This window comes from Schistocerca cancellata, chromosome 4, assembly GCF_023864275.1.
Source record: "Schistocerca cancellata isolate TAMUIC-IGC-003103 chromosome 4, iqSchCanc2.1, whole genome shotgun sequence".
In the NCBI taxonomy this organism is placed as follows: Eukaryota; Metazoa; Arthropoda; class Insecta; order Orthoptera; family Acrididae; genus Schistocerca; species Schistocerca cancellata.
In genome coordinates, this window is record NC_064629.1 from 198643758 (window position 1) to 198669122 (window position 25365).

The following is a 25365-nucleotide window of genomic DNA, read 5'->3' on the forward strand; positions in this document are numbered from 1 at the left end:
TGCAGATGATGAAGAAATTGATGAAATGTATGATGAGATAAAAGAAATTATTCAGGTAGTGAAAGGAGACGAAAATTTAATAGTCATGGGTGACTGGAATTCGAGAGTAGGAAAAGGGAGAGAAGGAAACATAGTGGGTGAATATGGATTGGGGGAGAGAAATCAAAGAGGAAGCAGACTGGTAGAATTTTGCACATAGCATAACTTAATCATAGCTAACACTTGGTTCAAGAATCATAAAAGAAGGTTGTATACATGGAAGAATCCTGGAGATACTAGAAGGTATCAGGTATATTATATAATGGTAAGACAGAGATTTAGGAACCAGGTTTTAAATTGTAAGACATTTCCAGGGGCAGAAGTGGACTCTGACCACAATCTATTGGTTGTGAACTGTAGATTAAAACTGAAGAAACTGCAAAAAGGTGGGAATTTAAGGAGATGGGACCTGGATAAACTGACTAAACCAGAGGTTGTACAGAGTTTCAGGGAGAGCATAAAGGAACAATTGACAGGAATGGGGGAAAGAAATACAGTAGAAGAAGAATGGGTAGCTCTGAATGATGAAGTAGTGAAGGCAGCAGAGGATCAAGTAGGTAAAAAGACGAGGGCTAGTAGAAATCCTTGGGTAACAGAAGAAATATTGAATTTAATTGAAGAAAGGAGAAAATATAAAAACGCAGTAAATGAAGCAGGCAAAAGGGAATACAAACGTCTCAAAAATGAGATCGACAGGAAGTGCAAAATGTCTAAGCAGGGATGACTAGAGGACAAATGTAAGTATGTAGAGGCTTATCTCACTAGGGGTATGATAGACACTGCCTACAGGAAAATTAAAGAGACCTTTGGAGAAAAGAGAGCCACTTGTGTGAATATCAAGAGCTCAGATGGAAACCCAGTTCTAAGCAAAGAAGGGAAAGCAGAAAGGTTGAAGGAGTATATAGAGGGTCTATACAAGGGCGATGTACTTGAGGATAATATTATAGAAATCGAAGAGAATGTAGATGAAGATGAAATGGGAGATATTATACAGCGTGAAGAGTTTGACAGAGCACTGAAAGACCTGAGTGGAAATAAGGCCCCAGGAGTAGATAACATTCCATTAGAACTACTGACAGCCTTGGGAGAGCCAGTCCTGACAAAACTCTACCATCTGGTGAGCAAGATATATGAGACATGCGAAATACCCTCAGACTTCAAGAAGAATATAATAATTCCAATCCCAAAGAAGGCGGGTGTTGACAGATGTGAAAATTACCGAACTATCAGTTTAATAAGTCACAGCTGTAAAAGACTAACGCGAATTCTTTACAGACGAATGGAAAAACTGGTAGAAGCCGACCTCAGCGAAGACCAGTTTGGATTCCGCAGAAATGTTGGAACGCGTGAGGAAATACTGACCCTACGACTTATCTTAGAAAATAGATTAAGGAAAGGCAAACCTACATTTCTAGCATTTGTAGACTTAGAGAAAGCTTTTGCCAATGTTGACTGGAATACTCTCTTTCAAATTCTAAAGGTGGCAGGGGTAAAATACAGGGAGCGAAAGGCTATTTACAATTTGTACAGAAACCAGATGGCAGTTATAAGAGTCGAGGGGCATTAAAGGGAAGCAGTGGTTGGGAAGGGAGTGAGACAGGGTTGTAGCCTCTCCCCAATGTTATTCAATCTGTATATTGAGCAAGTAGTAAAGGAAACAAAAGAAAAATTCGGAGTAGGCATTAAAGTCCATGGAGAAGAAATAAAAATGTTGAGGTTCACCGATGACATTGTAATTCTGTCAGAGACAGCAAAGGACTTGGAAGAGCAGTTGAACGGAATGGACAGTGTCTTGAAAGAAGGATATAAGATGAACATAAACAAAAGCAAAACAAGGATAATGGAATGTAGTCGAATTAAGTCGGGTGATGCTGAGGGAATTAGATTAGGAAATGGAACACTTGAAGTAGTAAAGGAGTTTTGCTATTTGGGGAGCAAAATAACTGATGATGCTCGAAGTAGAGAGGATATAAATTGTAGACTGGCAATGGCAAGGAAAGTGTTTATGAAGAAGAGAAATTTGTTAACATTGAGTATAGATTTAAGTCTCAGGAAGTCGTTTCTGAAAGTATTTGTATGGAGTGTAGCCATGTATGGAAGTGAAACATGGACAATAAATAGTTTGGACAGGAAGAGAATAGAAGCTTTCTAAATGTAGTGCTACAGAAGAATGCTGAAGATTAGATGGGTAGATCACATAACTAATGAGGAGGTATTGAATAGCATTGGGGAGAAGAGGAGTTTGTGGCGCAACTTGACAAGAAGAAGGGACCGGTTGGTAGGACATGTTCTGAGGCATCAAGGGATCACAAGTTTAGCATTGGAGGGCAGAGTGGAGGGTAAAAATCGTAGAGGGAGACCAAGAGATGAATACACTAAGCAGATTCAGAAGGATGTAGGTTGCAGTAAGTACTGGGAGATGAAGAAGCTTGCACAGGATAGAGTTGCATGGAGAGGTGCATCAAACCAGTCTCAGGACTGAAGACAACAACAACAACAACAACAACATACAAAATGCCATAAATAAATTTTTGTTGAGGAAGGTTTTGAGGGAATGACCAGACACACCATGGTTCAACAGCCATTCCAAAAAGTTGCTACTAAAGCAACGAGAACATCATGGATAAAGCAAAGTCAAATACTTGCTGGGAAAAAAATGGGGGCTGGGTGCAGTTAAAGTTATAGTGACAAGAACCCAACAAATCCAAAGATGACAACAAAACCAATATTGGCTAGCCGACTTGGCCAAGAGTGTCGACAGCAAGTTGCCAAAGAACAACAGATGGACAAAATGAGAGAATGACAGACAATGGAGATAGCATGGCATAATAACAAGTCCAAAGGGCAAATCACATTGAATACTAAGACGCAGCGAATTCAGAACTAAGGGAACAGTGTGTAGCAAGATTGATACAGTAATACAGAAAAGTCACAAGTAAAGGACAGAGTGACCCCACTGCTGGCCTTGTAGGGCAGCTGTGAGCCACAATAGGCCGGCTGGACAGGTGTGACTTATGGTGGTGCTTACACTGGCACCCCAAATTGCAGCAGCACTGCCTAGTGGCCATCACTGATGTCCATACTGTCCCGCAGGTCTTCAAATGTGCTTCACTACGATACCAGAAAAGTGATCATAAGGAGTGCAATGTGAGAATCAGTTCAATGAACTGAAAAGTAAAATCTAGCCAACTGATCTGACAAAATTCTAATAAGTTTGGCCTTTTGTAGATTAAAATCAAAATAATCTATTTAGTTCCTCAGTGATCATACTGGTACCGAAATGTAAGATGACAGAGAGACGGCTGAAACAATATATTCGGTTTCTGGAATTGTTTCCTGCAGAAGATCATAATACATTTACTCTTTTCAATTCACTGCATGAATGCCGAAATGGCAGGTTTTGAGAGAATTTCTTATGTAAAAGAAAATGTGAAACTGCTCAACAGGGGAAAGGCATCTAGCCTGCACTTTATATTTTGCGGTTTTAAAACATTTTTTTCTAAATCCCTGCCTCACCAGTACATAATCTACCAGATATCACATGTCTGTAAGTCTCTTCCACATACACAGTTTTCTTTCATAATTCTTAAAACAAGTGTTTACATTATTCTTCTCTGTGCAACTTCTACCAAGTGGCTTCCACTTTCATTTCTTTTCCCCAGATCATGCTTTCCTACCACTTTTCTTTCCTTTCTTCTGCCCTCTACAAAAACCCAAAATACCACCATAACTAAATTTTCATTTCCCTTAACATACTGAATAACTTCTTTTATTTGAATGGAGACTCCATCAGGAGTTGCATGCACGAGGATCTTTACACCAATATTAATAACAACTGAGTCAGTGTTGGCCATTGAAGCAGAAATCTTTATTTCTGTTGCAATTTGATTCCAATCACTGTGTGACCATCTTCAGTGCTGTCGATAAAACAAAAATCTGCCTGCCTGCTCAACTATACAGGTAACAACATACAGACGAGATTGTTTTAATCAACATACCTAGTATTAAAGCCCTGTGGACTCACAAATGAAAGCAGTAACATTTGCAATATCTGCACATATCAATGAAGAGTACTTGTCAGACTGAAGGTACAAATGCAACTGAGCTAGCTGCTTACATGGACTTACACAGCTATGCTCACTGCCAACACCAGACACAACAGCGGCCTTTTTAGTGATCATTATTACAAGATCTTTTATTAATGACAATCGAAGACATAATAATGAAATGTAGTATCTAATCCATGCATCACACATCAAGAACATTACACAGCTCACGCCTTCTGGCATGTGTTTCAGGAACCATGTTCCAAAGTATGTGATTTAGCATGAACCATCCTAGAACTTAGTATTGCAACCATTATATTAACATAACAGTGAAATAATTCCACCAAAACCAAAAGAATCAGGTTCCCCTATTGTGCCATTCGACATTTATTTTTATATCCATACATTTCCAAATGCCTTTTTAACAGACAATGTCTAAAATAAAATGTAGGTATAAAAATACACAACACCGTGAAAACATCTTTCAAATATCTCTTGACCTACTCAGATGTTTGTTTATCAGATTTCAATGTTGTCACATGACAATTCTCAAATTCTCTGTCCAAACTCACTATTAGTTTATTTTAAAACTATGAAAAGACAGGTAGTCAGTCTGACAAAACCATTTTGAGCCTCGTACTTGAGGACAAGAAACTTATTCATGTAATGATACCCCAAATTCTCGAAGCAAAGGTATACCTGTGGGACATATACGGCTTCCAAAGTGGGAAGAAATTTATGAGAAGATTGTCAGATCTAGTTCTGTTGAATGATTATGATGTCAATCTCCATTTGAGAAATAATATAATTAAGCTGCAGTCACTAGTACACAATCAATTCTATTCACCAGAAGTCTTATCAATATACTGATATATGCTAATATAAATCCACTGTTTAATTTTTGCCTAAATTAAATCATGATGTTTAGAGGATCACCCAATACAATTTGAAATCCTGCTGAATTTTGCTTTATATCGCGCTCTCCATTGTGTATATAATGTGAAGAAATTTTGTTCATTTTGTGTGTATGGCAAAAAGCATTATGTTTTAAGCATTTGTTTACAGATTATCACTACTGAAATGAGTTTGTATAACGATAATGTATTATTTTAATTAGCAAAATACACTAATGTGAAACGGTAAAAAAATATGAATATAAAACAACAATTTAAAACATAAAACAAATATAAGTAAAATAAATAATTAGAATAATAATGAATATTCGAATATTTTGATTAGATATGTTGCAAATAATTCTACAGCACATTCTGTGCAGCTTGTTTTACACAAAAGTGGTATTTCAGAGAGCACCTTTATTACACATGAATTGTATGTGCGCTCAACCTTCTGTAATTTGTTGTAACAAAAGTTTTCGTTTCTCAAAATTAATTGATGGTTGTCGGGTATTTAACAAAATTTCAAATTATTACAAAAGTTGATTATACAATTTTCAAGAAGATTAATTAAATATCAACATTTAAATGAAAAAAAAAACATGTATTGCATTATTTTGCCCCCTCTACACACCCACCAAGTTTCAACAACACCATTTGTTTATACTTCCAGGGAATGTCCACCTACTAGTTTTATATTATGTACATCCCTCATGAGAGAATACATGCACTGAAAACGGCAAAACTCACGAACGTTAATACTTAATTACTTTTCAGTGACTGGAGTATGCAATATTAATGAAAATTCTTCTGAACTGTGTTGCGATTGTGAAGAGAGTATAATTTTACTGCCATTGAAACCAGCTACTGTTTGGCCCAGTGATTTGTGTAATGGACTAATTTAAATGAATCACCCAATTGCAATCACCTTTAAAAAATTGCAAAAGACTATACTAAATTGGAACTGTGTCACTTTTTGATAAATTTGAATCATTAATCTTGCACAATAAGAGAAGAAGTTACTTCCCATGGTAATTGCGAGTGCTAGTCTATAGACTTACACTAATTATTTTTCATAGTGTAGAAAGTCGTCACCGTAGTAAATGAGAGAATTCCACAAGGGATAAAGTGTGTGGAATGTCACACCAAACAGTTGGTGTCATGTACATTATTGAAAGAACATCATACCCCATTTATGTGAACTTCCAGCTTTGAGGTGTTCAAGAAGAGGTGGTACTGTGGGAGAGTTTATGAACACAAAATCAGCTATTAGCTATGCTGCACATGCAATTCTCCCATGTGGCTCTTGGCATTATCTGAAAATGGTAATACCAAAGACAAACTGTGACTTCCCCCTACTTATTGAACCCCCCAACCTCCCTCTCCCCCCAGATTAGACAGGCAGTAATTATTGCAAATGTCAATGTTACTTGTGCCACACTCTTTTAGTATGTAATGTATCCAGATGAACCAATGTTTAAAAATTACTTTGACTGCAGACAGGTTGAGATAATTCTATCACCTACACAGTGAGGTAAACTGGGACCAAATTATATAAGTAAAATGATCTATGGGCATATGTGTGGGCAGAAAATAGCATTACAGCAAACAAAAAATAGTTCTGAAACACATGACACCTTGCTTGCTAACATGCAAAATTAATAAATATTTAAGGGAATGAAATAAGTAAAGGAAAGGCTAATATCAATAATCATGCAACACTGGTATTTGGTACTGGCCTGTCTGTATCTACACATATTCAGATTACAATGTGAGTGTACATGTAAACAAACAAATATTCTAACTGAATTGTTAAGGTTCTTGTGGCTAATTGTTGACAAACTGCCTCTTGGCTTCTGTCTTGGGTTCTTCAGCTAATGTTTGATTGATGATTTTAGTGACATTAAGCCAGTACGAATGGCTGGCATTGTCAAAGCCTCACTTTCCACCACCTAGTCCACCACCAGCAATGTAGGGTGAAGCTTTGACAATGCCAGCCATTCATGCTGGAGAAATGTCAGAAAAACAGAAGCCAACAAGCAGTTTGTCAAATATTTTAATTCTAATTTTCTATCACTACCCATATATCTTATAGAAGTATCAGTTGATGCACCAAAAAATTCGATTTAAAAAAGAACACCTCACAGTAGCACCAGTTAGAGATGATGTAATATTAGAAATCAAATGTTTTATTAAGAAGACACCATACTGAATCTGTATTTTCAAAGTCAAAAACATCTAATATTTGCTAATGCAAATGTTTTGTCACAAGTATCCTGGTTGAACATTACATTCAAGGCAAAAGGACACAGCAATTATTTTCTGAATTATACGGAAGCATATTACTCTTTCACATCCAGCTGCTCCAATGTTACAACAATAAGAGAGCATCAGTGAATGAGTTAAATAAACAGACAAATATACCCTACAAAAATTCAGTCTGTTGTGGGAACCATCCAGCATTAACTGTTATCAACAAAACAGCAGCAGCACATGTTGCGTGTCACAGGTTAAATATGTACTGCAGCCTAACTTATCCATATTCATCTACTTCTAATGTGACTAATAATTCCTTCATCAATGAGATGTTAAGCTTCTTTCCTTCTGCATCCACACTCCAAAAGCAGCACTCCAGACAGTATGGAAGATACTTGTATACACACTATACCTCAATTAAAATAACTATAAAATAATGTTTGAGTGGGTTAAGTGGTGGGGGCCACCAAATCACATTTCTTTCTCATGTGTAATGTGTTCACAGTGTTGCCAGTTTTTATCACCAAAAGGACGGACACATCAAAATCCAGCATATATACAGTATGCAACAACATGACAAGAATTGCAGTTATTCTCATTACATCACATTTGTTGGCATCACCAATTCAAACCTTATTGTCATCTTTCAACCTAACCTAAGCCTCAGGCTGTGCTACAGATCAGTCTGTCTCCACAACTTTCACTGCAAAGAGATTCTGGTCATACATATAGTATTCTAGCGCCAAGAAACAGTCAATGCCTTCTCTGCGCGATAGCAATGGAAATACTATCGATGACAGCACTACGAAAGCAGAGTTACTGAATGTAGCCTCCCAAAATTCCTTCACCAAAGAAGAAGTAGTAAATATTCCAGAATTTGAACCAAAGACAGCTGCCATCATGAGTGACTTAGAAGTAGATATCCTTGGAGTCGTGAAGCAACTTAAATCACTTAATAAAAACAAGTCTTCTGATCCGGACTGTATACCAATTCGGTTGCTTTCAGAGTATACCGATGCAATAGCTCCATACTTAATCATATACAACCGCACACTCAACAAAAGATCCGTACCCAAAGACTGGAAAGTTGCACAGGTCACACCAATATTCAAGAAAGGTTATAGGAGTAATCTACTAAATTACAGGCCCATATCATTAACGTCAATATGCAGCAGGATTTGGGAACATATATTGTGTTTTAACGTTATGAATTACCTCAAAGAGTATGGTCTATTGACACAAAGTCAACATGAATTTAGAAAACATCGTTCTTGAGAAACACAACTAGCTCTTCACACACACACACACACACACACACACACACACACACACACACAAAGTGCTACTGACAAATGATTTCAAATTGATCCCTTATTTCTAGATTTCCAAAAGGCTTTTGATACAGTACCACACAAGTGGTGGTTTGTAATGAAACTGCATGCTTATGGAATACCATATCAGTTATGTGACTGGATTCGTGATTTCCTGTGAGAGGCATCACAGTTCTCAGTAATTGATGGAAAGTCATCAAGTAAAACAGAAATGACTTCTGGTGTTCCCAAGGTAGTGTTATAGGCTCTCTGCTGTTCTTTCTGAGCAGCCACCTTAGGTTGTTGCAGATGATGCTGTCGTTTATCATCTAGTTAACTCATCAGGAGAGCAAAACAAATTGCAAAATGATTTACAAAAGATATATGAATGGTGCAAAAGATTGGCAATTGACCCTAAATAATAAAAAATGTGATGTCATCCAAGGGAGTACTAAAAGGAATCCATTAAACTTCGGCTACACGAGAAATCAGTTTAATCTTAAGGCCTTAAATTCAACTAAACACCTATGAATTACAATTCCATACAATTTAAATTGGAAAGGACACACAGAAAATGTTGTGGGAAAGACAAACCAAAAATTGCGTTTAATTGGCAGAGCACTTAGAAAATGTAACGGATCTACTAGAGATACTGTCTACATTATGCTTGTCTCTCTTCTTCTGGAGAACTGCTGCATGGTCTGGGATCCTTACCAGAGAGGATTAACAGGATACATTGAGAAAGTTCAAAGACGAGCAGCACATTTTGTATTACCGAGAAATAGGGGACAGATTGATGAAATCTTCTCGGGCTTCCATCTGGGTCATTCTCATCATCATCTGGCGAAGTTCGCCAATGAGAATGACACTCACTGAAACGTCGCAGATTTTCAACACAGCTACCCGGATGGAAGCCCAAGAACATTTTGTCAGCAGTATACACCGGGAAAGCCTACATTCACAGGGGACAGATTGTCACAGACAAGGTACACGATTTGGGATGGACACCATTAAAACAAAGGTGTTCTTCGTTGGCCGGAATCTTCTCACGAAATTTCAATCATTAAGTTTCTCCTCCGAATGCAAAAGTATTTTATTGATGCCAACTTACATAGGGAGAAACGATCGTCATAATAAAATAAGGGAAATCAGAGCTCACGGAAAGATATAGCTGTTTGTTTTTTCCGCGCCCTGTTCGAGTGTGGAATAATTGAGAATTACTGTGAAGGTGGTTCGATGAACCGTCTGCCACGCACTTAAATGTGATTTGCAGAGTATCCATGTAGATATAGATGAAATAATACAGAGCCAAATAAACAATATCAGTGTTATTTTTGCACACAAACTGGTATTGTGTCAGACACCACATAATTGCATCACAGATCATGGTTGATGCTTGGAATCAATAGGTCCAATCCACCCAATTGCTTGTATTTAAAAATTGTACACTTTCCTCACTGCATATGTACTACACTGAGTTCTTTCATTAAAACGACATTTTCCCGAGTACTCTTCGCACTCCCGTCAGTTTTCTCATTCTGCTCTTTATTTGGTATAACAGGCATTACAGCACTATATCTTTCTTCTGTTGATTCTCCACAGTAAAAGACAAATTCTATTTGAATCACATCCATTTTGCCAATCTGATAACTGTATGTGACTTGTTTTCCCCAATCTTACTCAAGTCGTCTTGATACAGGTGATCTGAGTTCTCTTACCCCTTTTCCATGGCTTAAAGATCAGACAGACCAAAAAAGAATTAACTGAATTACATTCATGGAAAAAACATGAATAAAATAAATGACTTGAAATATTATAACTGAAATACATTCCTGCACCTTAATCTACCCTTCAGAGATGTCAGCTTCATCCTGTAACCTAATGATAATGTGGCATGCAATGCCATACGTGAGCAAACAGAAACAGAACAAAACACTGTCAATGTTTCTTTTGCACCTTTATTAGTTTTGAGAACATATGAACTTCAGGTGACAGAATGGTCCGTAGTGCAGTGAAGGTCTAGGTTAGGTTGGAAGGTGATAGTTTGACTGCTGGTTAGTGAACCAGTATAAACACTTCCGTCACAGGTATGTGGGCCACAGGCTGGGAATCCTACTGGGCTTCAAAAGACATTTTTTCTCTTGCATGAAATTAGAAGCTCGGTGAAACTGAAACAACATGATGAATATTACTGTACAGGTAGTTTTTACTGCAAAGAGATTTTGTGACACAACATGACAAATTCAAACTTGTGTCTAATGAGAATTTAATCCTGGATTATCCATTTACGTGCCATGTACAGTGAAAAAATTTCCATTTGAAACAATTTTTCTTTCAATGTATGTGAAATACTACATTTTAGATGGAAATTAATGTTTTGGGTTTTCTTCACAAAGAATTCTGATCAAATTGTTATGAAGAAATTGCAAGTCAACCACAGCTCATAGTACCACCCATCTGCTTTCACTGATTTTGTGACGTCACGATGGTGTGGTCTACTGAAATGGATCTTGTTTGCAGAGGGCATGTTGGAATGATGGGTGGCACACTCTAGTGAGGGATGCATATGTTCATAAATTGTTGGTGAGTGTTGCTTGTGATTCATTGGACTGCTTTGGTTCTGTGTGTAAGAATAATATTAGAAGTGTTTGTGGTGGTTTGTTAGCGAGTCATTCTGATATTGGCTAGCAGTTATGGGCAACAGAGTTGTTTTCAGGTCTGGAGTTATTAGTACGGTGTGTTGTTTACTGCTGGAGACTATTTTTTTCCATTTTTTTTTTGTTAGTTACGGATATGACAACAAACCCCCCCATGAACCATGGACCTTGCCGTTGGTGGGGAGGCTTGCGTGCCTCAGCAATACAGATGGCCGTACCGTAGGTGCAACCACAACGGAGGGGTATCTGTTGAGAGGCCAGACAAACATGTGGTTCCTGAAGAGGGGCAGCAGCCTTTTCAGTAGTTGCAGGGGCAACAGTCTGGATGATTGACTGATCTGGCCTTGCAACATTAACCAAAACGGCCTTGCTGTGTTGGTACTGCGAACGGCTGAAAGCAAGGGGAAACTACAGCCGTAATTTTTCCCGAGGACATGCAGCTCTACTGTATGATTAAATGATGATGGCGTCCTCTTGGGTAAAATATTCCGGAGGTAAAATAGTCCCCCATTCGGATCTCCGGGCGGGGACTACTCAAGAGAACGTAGTTATCAGGAGAAAGAAAACTGGCGTTCTACGGATCGGAGCGTGGAATGTCAGATCACTTAATCGGGCAGGTAGGTTAGATAATTTAAAAAGGGAGATGGATAGGTTAAAGTTAGATGTAGTGGGAATTAGTGAAGTTCGGTGGCAGGAGGAACAAGACTTTTGGTCAGGTGATTACAGGGTTATAAATACAAAATCAAATATGGGTAATGCAGGAGTAGGTTTAATAATGAATAAAAAAATTGGAGTGCGGGTTAGCTGCTACAAACAGCATAGTGAACGCATTATTGTGGCCAAGATAGACACAAAGCCCATGCCTACTACAGTAGTACAAGTTTATATGCCAACTAGCTCTGCAGATGATGAAGAAATAGATGAAATGTATGACGAGATAAAAGAAATTATTCAGGTAGTGAAGGGAGACGAAAATTTAATAGTCATGGGTGACTGGAATTCGTCAGTAGGAAAAGGGAGAGAAGGAAACATAGTAGGTGAATATGGATTGGGGGGAAGGAATGAAAGAGGAAGCTGCCTTGTAGAATTTTGCACAGAGCATAACTTAATCATAGCTAACACTTGGTTCAAGAATCATGAAAGGAGGCTGTATACATGGAAGAAGCCTGGAGATACTGACAGGTTTCAGGTAGATTATATAATGGTAAGACAGAGATTTAGGAACCAGGTTTTAAATTGTAAGACATTTCCTGGGGCAGATGTAGATTCTGACCACAATGTATTGGTTATGAACTGCAGATTGAAACTGAAGAAACTGCAAAAAGGTGGGAATTTAAGGAGATGGGACCTGGATAAACTGAAAGAACCAGAGGTTGTAGAGAGTTTCAGGGAGAGCATTAGGGAACAATTGACAGGAATGGGGGAAAGAAATACAGTAGAAGAAGAATGGGTAGCTCTGAGGGATGAAGTGGTGAAGGCAGCAGACGATCAAGTAGGTAAAAAGACGCAGGCTAATAGAAATCCTTGGGTAACAGAAGAAATATTGAATTTAATTGATGAAAGGAGAAAATATAAAAATGCAGTAAATGAAGCAGGCAAAAAGGAATACAAACGTCTCAAAAATGAAATCGACAGGAAGTGCAAAATGGCTAAGCAGGGATGGCTAGAGGACAAATGTAAGGATGTAGAGGCTTGTCTCACTAGGGGTAAGATAGATACTGCCTACAGGAAAATTAAAGAGACCTTTGGAGAGAAGAGAACCACTTGTATGAATATCGAGAGCTCAGATGGCAACCCAGTTCTAAGCAAAGAAGGGAAAGCAGAAAGGTGGAAGGAGTTTACACAAGGGTGATGTACTTGAGGACAATATTATGGAAATGGAAGAGAATGTAGATGAAGATGAAATGGGAGATAAGATACTGCGTGAAGAGTTTGACAGAGCACTGAAAGACCTGAGTCAAAACAAGGCACCGGGAGTAGACAAGATTCCATTAGAACTACTGATGGCCTCGGGAGAGCACGATGTATGAGACAGGCGAAATACCCTCAGACTTTAAGAAGAATATAATAATTCCAATCCCAAAGAAAGCAGGTGTTGACAGATGTGAAAGTTACAGAACTATCAGTTTAATAAGTCACAGCTGTAAAATACTAACGCGAATTCTTTACAGACGAATGGAAAAACTGGTAGAAGCCGACCTCGGGGAAGATCGGTTTGGATTCCGTAGAAATGTTGGAACACGTGAGGCAATACTGACCTTACGACTTATCTTGGAAGAAAGATTAAGAAAAGGCAAACCTACGTTTCTAGCATTTGTAGACTTAGAGAAAGCTTTTGACAATGTTGACTGGAATACTCTCTTTCAAATTCTGAAGGTGGCAGGGGTAAAATACAGGGAGCGAAAGGCTATTTACAATTTGTACAGAAACCAGATGGCAGTTATAAGAGTCGAGGGGCATGAAAGAGAAGCAGTGGTTGGGAAAGGAGTGAGACAGGGTTGTAGCCTCTCCCCGATGTTATTCAATCTGTATATTGAGCAAGTAGTAAAGGAAACAAAAGAAAAATTCGGAGTAGGTATTAAAATTCATGGAGAAGTAGTAAAAACTTTGAGGTTCGCCGATGACATTGTAATTCTGTCAGAGACAGCAAAGGACTTGGAAGAGCAGTTGAACGGAATGGACAGTGTCTTGAAAGTAGGATATAAGATGAACATCAACAAAAGCAAAACGAGGATAATGGAATGTAGTCAAATTAAGTCGGGTGATGCTGAGGGAATTAGATTAGGAAATGAGACACTTAAAGTAGTATAGGAGTTTTGCTATTTAGGGAGTAAAATAAGCGATGATGGTCGAAGTAGAGAGGATATAAAATGTAGACTGGCATTGGCAAGGAAAGCGTTTCTCAAGAAGAGGAATTTGTTAACATCGAGTATAGATTTAAGTGTCAGGAAGTCGTTTCTGAAAGTATTTGTATGGAGTGTAGCCATGTATGGAAGTGAAACATGGACGATAACTAGCTTGGACAAGAAGAGAATAGAAGCTTTCGAAATGTGGTGCTACAGAAGAATGCTGAAGATAAGGTGGGTAGATCACGTAACTAATGAGGAGGTATTGAATAGGATTGGGGAGAAGAGAAGTTTGTGGCGCAACTTGACTAGAAGAAGGGATCGGTTGGCAGGACATGTTCTGAGGCATCGAGGGATCACAAATTTAGCATTGGAGGGCAGCGTGGAGGGTAAAAATCGTAAAGGGAGACCAAGCGATCAATACACTAAGCAGATTCAGAAGGATGTAGGTTGCAGTAAGTACTGGGAGATGAAGAAGCTTGCACAGGATAGAGTAGCATGGAGAGCTGCATCAAACCAGTCTCAGGACTGAAGACCACAACAACAACATGACAACAAAGTTCACAAGTAGGTCACTGTATGCCACAATGGGGGTGACAGGTTGATCATAATTAAATTTCTAATTGCAGACTACATTAATTGTCATGCTTGTGAAGGTGGTACGAGACTGACCAAAGCTGCTACATCTCTGAGTATATATGAGGCATTGTCACAGGGACAATGACAATGTATAGTGTTTTACCTAAAGGGTTTTATGATTTGAGAAGTATAGACTGGCCAGTTGAGAAACTGTGTTGATAACATACTGAAGACATAAGGGGTCAAAGCCAAAGGGTGATATCGCAATCTTCGGTTGTTGGTAGTACAGTGATTTCACAGGGTCACTAATGTTACTTTCCAACTGTATAGGCCACACAAGGCCCTTGTGTCACCTAATGATTTATTCTTTCTTACTGGATTTGTCCTCATCTCTGCCTGAAACAGAGTATAACCAATGCAAATCATTTGTTGATTCAGTAGAGCATAAGATGATCTGAATGACTGCCCTGTGAAATGGAGGAAAATTGCATCAGAAGTAGCAACACAGACACCGACTGCCATGAGCATACCAAATGTAGTAGTACATATTTACAATGACTTGGAAATAAAACATATCTGTTTTACAGCCTATATATTTGTGAAGCGATTAGAAAGATGACTCAGTTCAATTTTTTTTTTCTCCTAGAGAACATGGAGTAATTTGTCTGATTCTAATTCTTGTGTAAAATCTAACTGGAAACATTGACACTTTTTTGTGAGCTTGTTGAATTTCACTTACAATAGGCAGCTCGAACTACAATTCGACAGGCTAAGCATGGTTCCATAACATACTGGTCCCTTCCACTAATGGTAAAATGCATGTGACTCCATAGTGATCTCACAGAGCCTGAACAGCATTAAGACCACATTGTTAATAGCAAGTTCCTATTTCTGGGCAGATTTTGTAGATATCAGTTCATGTTATTATTTTTTTTTTCTCCACTGATTTAATTCATTTCATTTAAGCGTATTTAAGTAAAAAGATACACAACCCTATTGCAGGGAACGCCGGTCCTCCACCCATCATATTTCCCCAATTTCCTCATATTCTATGGAAGAACGTCCAGTGCCAGTGTTTGAGAGCAACAGAGGAGTAAACATAATTAGCAATGAAAATCTGAGACAGTTCTGGAGGGGTATCCTGATGGTGTACATCGATGGTAGGCAATCAAAACCTCGTAACTCCATCTGTCTGTGAAAACCTCATGATTCCAGTAAGCAGTAAATCCGTTATCAATGAGAGAACTGAAAGTGCATGGATTTTTCTAATCTGTCAATAACTAGGATTCCACCATATACACAGAAGCGTCAAAGAAACTGGCATAGGTGTTCATATTCAAATACAAAGAGATGTACACAGTGCTGTGGTCGACAAAGCTATATAAGACAACATGTGTTTGGTGCAGTTGTTAGATTGGTTACTTCTGCTAAAATGGTACATTATCAAGATTTAAGTGAGTTTGAACATAGTGTTATACTTGGCGCGCAAGTGATGGGACACAGTACCTCTGAGGTAGCGATGAAGTGGGAATTTTTCCATACGACAATTTCACAAGTGTACCGTGAATACCAGAAATCCGGTAAAACATCAAATCCCGATATCACTGTGGATGGAAAAAGATCCTGCAAGAACGGGACCAACGATTGAAAAGAATCATTCAATGTGGCAGAAGAGCAACTCTTCTGCAAATTGCTGTACATTTCAATGATGGGCTATCAACAAGTGACAATGTGCGAGCCATTCAACGAAACATCATTGATGTGGGCTTTCAGAGCCGAAAGCCCACTCATATACCCTTGATGACTGCACAACACAAAGCTTTATGCCTCGCCTGGTCCTGTGAACATTGACATTGGACTGCTGATGATTGGAAACATGTTGCCTGGTCAGACGAGTTTCGTTTCAAATTGTATTGACTGGATGGACGTGTACGGGTATGGAGACAACCTTATGAATCCATGGACCCCTCGTATGTCAGCAGGGAACTGTTCAAACTGGTGGAGGCTGTTTAATGGTGTAGGGCGTGAGCAGTTGGGAGTGATATGGGGCCCGTGATATGTATGGGTATGACTCTGACAGGTGTCATATACATATGCATCCTGTCTCATCACCTGCACCCATTCATATCCACTGTGCATTCCAACGGACTTGGGAAATTCCAGCAGGACAATGCAACACCCCACAAGTCCAGAATTGCTACAGAGTGACTCCAGCAACACTCTTCTGCGTTTAAACACTTCTACTGGCCACCAAGCTCCAAAGACATGAACATTATAGAGCATATCTGGGACGTCTTGCAGCTTGCTGATCAGAAGAGATCTCCACCCTCTCGTACTGTTACAGATTTATGGACAGCCCTACACAATTCATGGTGTCCAGCACTACTTCAGATATTAGTCGAGTCCATGCCATGTCGCGTTGCAGCACTACTGCATGCTTGCAGGGGCCCTACACAATATTAGGCAGATGTACCAGTTTCTTTGGCTCTTCAGTTAGTTACAAATGTAGCAAAATTATTTGTAGCAAAATTATTTGTATCACTTTACATGTTTTTTTAAGAAACAACTGTTGCTTTTCTTGTAAAATTTAACAAAATGGAGTTATGAGATTTTCAATGCCTCCACTGATATGGTTTAGGTGACTGACTGCAAAAAAACAGGGGATTTGGTTTATCTGGAGTGGCACGTATTTTTTGTCATAAGATATTCACTGCATCACACGCCCAGTATTTTTACATGTATTTTAGTGATAAAATGTCATCATTTACGTCATACATTCCAATCAATGTAATGCAGTTGTTTCTAGTTCTGTTTGATCATTAAGCCATGAGAAAGGATGTGGGAATTCGGCTAAAGTTTACTACAGGCCACCTATGTGCAGATGCTGGCAACGACTATGCGTGGATGATTAAGAGAAAACGTGTTATTACTTTCAACAATAAAAACTGATCACTTATCTGAAACACTGATTCACAATTCAGCTGTTTCGCCATCTTACATTTCCCCGACAGCCCTTTGTACAGTTTGTCTGGGAATTCAAAACATTTGTATCAAGAAGAGAAGATGGGGCATTGGGGATAGCTACAGTCACTTACATTTAACAAGCTGACAATAACGCTGAGTTTTACTAAAGCTTGGAGAACTAAAAGAAAACCAATGCAAGAAGAAATGAATAGTGCTGCAACGACTGTGATACAAAATAGAAGGCAGGAGGAGAAAACTAATGTGTTTGGAGAGTATACCAAAAACTGGCGTTTTGAGAAAGCTGTACCCCACAGCTCTTATGTATTTAAAAAACCGTCATAGTTCACTACCAAGAGCTGCTAGTGAATGGATTTTTATACAGACATTCAAGCTGTTTCAAATGTATTAAGTTACCTTATGAAGGTCTGAGGACAAATAGATAGTAATAAAGGGACATTAACTATCAGTTCCTGGTGGTGAATTGTGACATTATTTGAGAAAATGTCATGTTTACGAAAGTAATACAATGCTAGTATCTAAAAGTAAAAAAAGGTAATATATGTGCAACGAGAAAAGAAGACAACATACACATATAAATTATTTGCGTTTAGTAGAAATATAACTACGAGGCACACAAAAAGTTTTATTGCAAAAGCTGTCGAATTTCATAAACTAAGGCGAACAAAAATTCTTACTTCAGTAAATTATAGCACTCCGTATCTTGTCTAGAAATTTTACATCAATTTATATCAGAAGTGTAGAAGGATTAAAATGGTTACTTTCAGATTTTGGTTAAGGCTATCACTGAACTGTGCATGCAATGACTTACCAATCCATAATTTCGGTTCTATTTCATTAAGTGTAGTTGGTCCTGCGTTAAAATCGTCTCGCAACAAAACGCTTACTTCTTTCAGTTTCAAGCCTTTCGTGCAATCCATTCGATGATTATCTTCTAAACTTTGTGGTCAACAACAAAGTTCTAGGTGAAATTTCTGAGGACCTGTCAATTGATTTTTCAATATTTCTATTTCAGTCTACGAGAACATTAATGACAATATTACTCGTTTACTGAACATAAAACCTACTGTACGTAAACAATGATTAAGAAGGAAAACACTAATAAATCATTACTTTACTAAAATTTACCTATTTAGTTTCACTACGAGGACACAACAAGCAACAGTTTGAAAAACACACGCACAACACAATCAACAGAGCTGCCAACTGCCTTGACATTACCGAAGAAATTTTTGAGGTAAACGCAGCGAATATAGCAGCAGTAGTTCCAAGATTTGGTACAAGTCCTTTACAATTTCATTTATTTTAGTGTATTACTTTTCATCAATTTAAACTGGTTATTTGTAAAATATATAACTATAAAACGCATAAATTCTGTTTAAAAGTTAAATCCAGTCTTTACATGTTTGTATTAAAAATTCATGCACAAACAACAGTGAAAATTATTTTATTTTAACACCATCGGCGAATATGGAACTGTTTACATTACATACGCTAAAACTTATTTACAATAATAAAATAAATGCTAAGTAGCTGGAGCTATGTCAATAATAATGAAACTGCACCGCTATGAAATAGAGGAAAGTTGCCAATGTTATATAAAATATAGTGATACATTCATAGAGTAAAACGGGTCCTCACACGCTCATTATTTCTTGCGCAGTAATTTGTGTCAATATATTGCACGAAAGTACTAGGCCAAGAACAGTACATTATCGCTGCCTAATATTTATGCCAAATAGAACTCTTGTCTTCGTAGGGAACACGTCGGTCCTCAGCGATGTGGAACGCGTATGTATTGCGATTGAGTTGTTTGCCTTGAAAAACATACGCAGAAAGTACGCAGGGTGGACGAAGAAAGTCTGTAAAGTTTCCAGTAAACATTTCAATGTACCAGGGGCTCTTTGACTCCAGCATATATTCGTAAACCACAACAACAACAACTAATTATAAATTAAACATGTATGGTACGCTGTGTAATTTACCAAGTACATGTATGTATTTCTCTACTGTGGCAACTGTCGCAAACCAATTAAAACGATTATTTACTGGTTACTGATTGAAAGTTTACATGATCGTATGGCCATGGTGTGACAACTATTGTAAGGAAAAAAAGACATATGAAGTATGTTCGTGTACTGTCCCACAGATCATTTGCACGATAAATCGTAATGCAGTGAACACATAGTGCGTAGTGGGGCGAGCACACTGTTATCGAAATAATTCAAAAGCCAAGATCGCTTAAATACTGTTTACTAGATAACAGGTTTCAACACACTAAAGGTGCCATCGTCGGATCTGTGAAGATATAATATGACAGGTTTGAGGGAGGGCTTACATGAGTTACACTATATACATTGCTATTAGTACAGAACCACATACCTGAATGTAGATTAACATTTATAAAGCATTTGGATATAACGATACATGTGGCAGACCAGCTGATATAAAATCATTGTCACAAAAAATAAAACACAACTGCTCTCATGGTCATTCTTTTCCATAAGATATGTAAAACCGTAGTCACAAGATTTGGCGCTTACGATACCTAAGACTGTAGTGTCCAGACAGGTAAAGCCCAGCATACAGGTTTTAATCACTCGTCACATTGTACCTAAGTCGTGTTATGAACAGCGTACTATGTGTATAATCCTGACTTCCATGTATGAAAAAGGGTAAATTATAATTATCTAGTTTTGTGTGGCGCTAATATGGATAATTCCTTTGCTTCAGATGTTTTTACTCTGTAATTGACGTACTTTATAGTATGTATAGTATGCAAGGTATGTATAGTATGTGCAGTAAGTGTATACGAAAGTGTTCTTTGCATAAGTATTTGATTAACAGTAATAGTAACGTTGTATTGTAGTAGTAATGAGTGGTTATACTGTGGGACTGCGTGTGCACTGCTTGGACAGCGCTATCTAGTGGCCGGTTGTGAACCACTAGAATCGCAGCAGGTATACATGCGCGGAATAGGGCAGTGTGATGTCGACCGTTGTTAGTCGAGCAGCGATCATGTACCAAATAATTTTATCTTGTGACTGCAGTTTTACATATCTTATGGAAAAGAATGACCATGAGAGCAGTTGTTTTTTATTTTTTGACATAATGATTTTATATCAGCTGGTCTGCCTCATGTATTGTTATATCCAAATGGTTTATAACTGTTAATCTACATTCAGGTATGAGGTACTGTACTAATAGTAATGTATATAGTGTAACTCATGTAATCCCTCCCTCAAACCTGTCATGTTACATCTTCACAGATCCAATGATGGCACCTTTAGTGTGTTGGTTCGAATGGCTCTGAGCACTATGGGACTTAACATCGGAGGTCATCAGTCCCCTTTAGTGTGTTGAAACTGGTTATCCAGTAAACAGTATTTAAGCGATTTTGGCTTTTGAATTATTTCATAAATCGTAATGATTTTTAACGAGTCATTTTACATTCACATCACAAAATAATTTGTAAATATGACTACATGCTGAAAATTTATGTTTTTTTAAAAAACATGCAGATGTCAGTTAGTGATTCCTAGCACCACCTTTTACACATTACAATAACACAAATTCTTTTACAGAATAGGCGGAGTTGTCAAGGAGAAACTTAATCGCTTTCTTTGCAAATATTTGCTTTGCTGAATGTCTGACATTTTATATCATTGGGTAAGTTACCAAAAATTTTAGTTGCAGCATTGTGTAACCCTTTTTCTGCTAGAGACCATCTTAATGGGGAGTAATGAATGTCATTTTTCTTCTGGTATTGGAATTATCTGCATAATTGTTCCTTCTGAAGTTAAGTGGATTACTTACAACAAACTTCATGAGGGAATAAATATACTGTGAAGTAGAATTCGGAATGTTCAACTCCTAAACATATGTCTACAGGACGATCATGGGTGAGCACCACACACTATTCTCACAGCACCTCTTTGAGCGATGAAGACTTCCTTTCTTAAAGATGTGTTACCACAGAACATTATTCTGTATGACATTATTGAATGAAAATATGTCAGCTTACTTATTTATATGACTGCAGGGCATTGTGGCAATATGTAATGGCAAAATTCTCTCGAGCTTCCAGCCGTGTAAAGTGATTTAAAATCCTTGAGCTTTTGGCTGAGAACTCCTTGGCCATTATCAACTGGTGGCTGGTTTCCTGTTGCTGCTGCCGTCCTTATGTAGCCGCACTGCCTTCTGTGACATCACTGCTGCCAGCTCCAACGCCATACTTTGATGTTGGCCGCTGTGTTTATTGATGGTGTTGTCACCAGTTTTTACCTCGATCGCTTAATTAATTGCACTGTCCCAGAAACTTCTAGTTCGTGCTATAAATGATGTCTCTTTGAATGCAATACGATGCCTGTTTTTTAGAGCATGCATATCTCGTGTTCTACTCTGTGCTGTTCAGTAGTGCTTGTCCAACATGGAATTGTCCACATCCACACAGTAGTTCATATACTTTTGGCCTTCTGAGGCCTACATCGTCTTTCACAGGCCCCATTAGTTTTCGGGTTTTTGTTGGAGCCATGAAGACAGAATCTATTTTCTGTTCTTTAGGTGCTGGCTAATCTTTCCTGTTATTGAGTAAGTTTCTTCAAGTCCTCATTGGTGTCCCTTTGTTTCCATGTTTTCGGAAAGATGGCTTGCGAAATTTCAAGGTTGTTGTAGACGTTTTCCTTGAATTCTTTCCATAAGTGGCTTAGTTCCTTCGGCAGGCTTTCTGTGACTGAGATGAGTTCCGCTCGATGACCCAAGGTCCTCAGAACAGAACGTTTCTGTGACAGATGTGACAGATGTTAGCGTGCAGACATAGGTCTGTGTGAGTGGGTTTCTGGTAATCAGTGTGGGTGAGACACCTATTTGCTTTACGGCAGACGAGAACGTCAAGGAAAGGCGAGGCACCATTAGTCTGTCCCTCCCTAATGAATTTGATGTTGTTATGGATATTGTTGATGTGGTCTAAGAATTCTCCCAGCTTTTAATGGCCGTAAGAATAGACAATGAATGTGTCGTTGACATCACGATAAAAGCAACTAGGCTTTGCAGGAGCTGAGTCGAGGGCGATGTCCTCAAAGTGCTCCGTAAATAGGATGCCTATAACTGAAGCTAATGGACTCCCTATTGCCACGCCGTCCATCTGATTAAAATATTCTCCATCATACAGAAATACGTTGACATCAGAGTGTACTTAAATATGTCCACAGCAGTGTCGTCAGATAAGTGGGAGAGCAGATTTATGGAATAATCGACGGGAACGCATGTGAATAACGACTCTTCGTCGAAGCTGACCATAATATTACCTTCTCCTAGATGCAGGCATTTAATTCGACCGATGCAGTCGGTCGTATTCTTGATGTGGTGCACACAGCGAGCAAAATGCAGAATAAGGAAGCTGGCCATATGTTTCGCGAGTCTGTAAGTCGGTGATCCAATGGTGCTCACAGTGGGAGACAGAGGTTGTAAGATTGATACTTTAATTTGCTATGATGAATGCGGTACTGATGGACAATAAAAGCGGGTTAAAAGCTGTGAGCTGTCTGGGGAAGTTAATCTTGCATTACTAAGCAACTGTTTCACCAGGTATCCTGTCTAGCTTACCAAATTCCCAACCAGACGAACATTAATTATAATCTTTTAATAGTCATACGACAACTGGTGATATATATATATAAAAGAGAGAATTTAAATAAAAAGAAATAAATCAGTTTATATTTGGAAATTTATTTTAAGATTGATCATTGAAATTTCAGCATATTAAAGTTGATTCCTAACTAAACTGGTTCCTTATTTAGGATTGTGAAAATGTGGAAATGTGAGATTGCAATCTTACGGAACACATCAATTATGGAGCCAAGATTGGGAGACTGCATACAACACTGCATTCATAAAACAACACACAAAGAACGTTGAAACGTATGCAAGAGAAAGTTAACCACTACCAACAGATTCAAATTTTCACCCAAAGAAATTACGTTCGTAGCACAATCCTGTCTGTCATGTAATTACCACACACTGGTATACTAAATTCATATTAACTCTTTGTGAAATCTTCGCGAAAAGAATAGCTGAGGGCTACTTTGATGATTACACCACATGCTTCACGTGGTCAACTTGGTTTACACAAAGAGTGTAACTCCACAATAATTTTGATAATTAAAATAAATTAGATCGAAAAGCAATTTACAAAAGAAAAACCTCGAACTGGTTACTAACGTCTTACTGTTAACCTGACGGGTCAAACAGTTATATAAGCACGTGGTACTGGTCTCGCAAAGTACACCCCACGTGGGTTGAACATAAAGAAAAGTTGCTATATTGAAAAATATTGTCAAGACGAGACGTTATAATCACACAAGCATTCGCATTTAAGATTGATCTTAGTTAGAGTTACTGATCAACACGTGGTTCCACTTTACTCACAGAGTAGTGACAAAGCAACTACCGGAAAATAATCTGAACTTCACACGAGAATTACACTGCGCTGCAATTTAAGATAACATTAGATATTTTAGAGCTAAACCTGAAATAAAGGTGATTAAATTTTCAGTTAGGCTGAACTTAAGAATTCCATTGTCCTGCGGACTTAGCAGACACGCGCTTAGCCGGAGATCTTACCACTTCAGACGCTCGCCACGGACCGACTGCTCTGCGCTCCTACCGAGCGTGCTTCCCAAATACAAACGGAAGTGACCAGAGGGGTAGCTTCCTATACCAACATGACAACGGACGGACAGGACCATACTAAGGATAGAAACCTCTTTGCTTTTAGAAAGCGTAGCTACCTGTTCCAACGTTGGTCCTACTGTTCTCTAGCAGACAGGCTTGTCTGCTACCCTCAAGCATGCAACTACAAATACATTTGCTCATTCATCCTCTCACACAGAAGGGAAGGGGGATGACAGTATCTTATCATACACAGTGTATAAAAGAAAGCGGATGTAGGTTCCATATGAGACTGTGTGACATGAATTACATATAAACTGTGTTTTAAAGTGTAGTAGTGTGACAGATCGTTCTTCTTTATGTGTAAAAGTAACACGTTCCACTACTCAGTCTCCTCCCAGATAGTCAGAAACGCCACAGTAAATTTAGAAGAGGAATTTATGCCGTAAATGACAATAGATTTAAGAAATTAAACATGAAAGGAATCCAACCCCAACGCTCCGGGAAAAGACTGTGCAGGGAATTTTCTGGCCATGCTAGGACATTCCCAAGCAGGCTTCTCACACCCTACTTAAACCAAAAGTGTAAAGAAAAGGAGAAAGGTCACCAGCTACTTGCTAAAACACAATAATTTCAACAAATCTTTAAAATCTACTAATTTCAAACAAAAAAAAGAACACAATCTGTGACACCTAATTAAAAGATAGTGTAGACCTAATTCGGTCAGCAAGTAAAAACAATGGTTCCTGTGTCATTAATATGATAACAATTTCTGATTGTTACCCTTATGGAGTTCACCAATATTTGCTCATTGCAAGAGCCAACTGACCACAGGAAAATTTATGACTGTTTATTAACAAGAAAAATTTATGAAAATAGCAAAGGTGCCACAGCAATTAAAAAAGAACATCAAATAACATCAGTATTATAAAGCAGAACATTACAATGCACAATCCGCAAAAGCAAAAATTGATAAGAAAAAAAAACATGTTTTACAAAGTGGTTATCGCAAAAAAATTCTATATCTTATAAAACTAATAATTTGTAGAATTAAAATAACATTGTGGCACTAATTTAATCACTCTACT

The 25365-nt window shown here is 38.2% G+C and overlaps 1 protein-coding gene across 1 annotated transcript in view; it reads right to left on the bottom strand.

Moving 5' to 3' along the window:
- LOC126184613 (dual specificity protein phosphatase MPK-4) overlaps positions 1–18777 on the bottom strand; it is a 125016-nt gene extending 106239 nt beyond the window's left edge. The window contains exons 1-2 of the mRNA XM_049927068.1: positions 18737–18777; positions 18420–18590 (exon numbers count right to left, since the gene is read on the bottom strand). Of these exons, the coding sequence (XP_049783025.1) occupies positions 18420–18528 (109 nt within the window). The 5' untranslated portion in view covers positions 18529–18590; positions 18737–18777. The remainder of the gene's footprint in view (positions 1–18419; positions 18591–18736) is intronic.
- Between the last annotated feature and the right edge of the window lie 6588 nt (positions 18778–25365).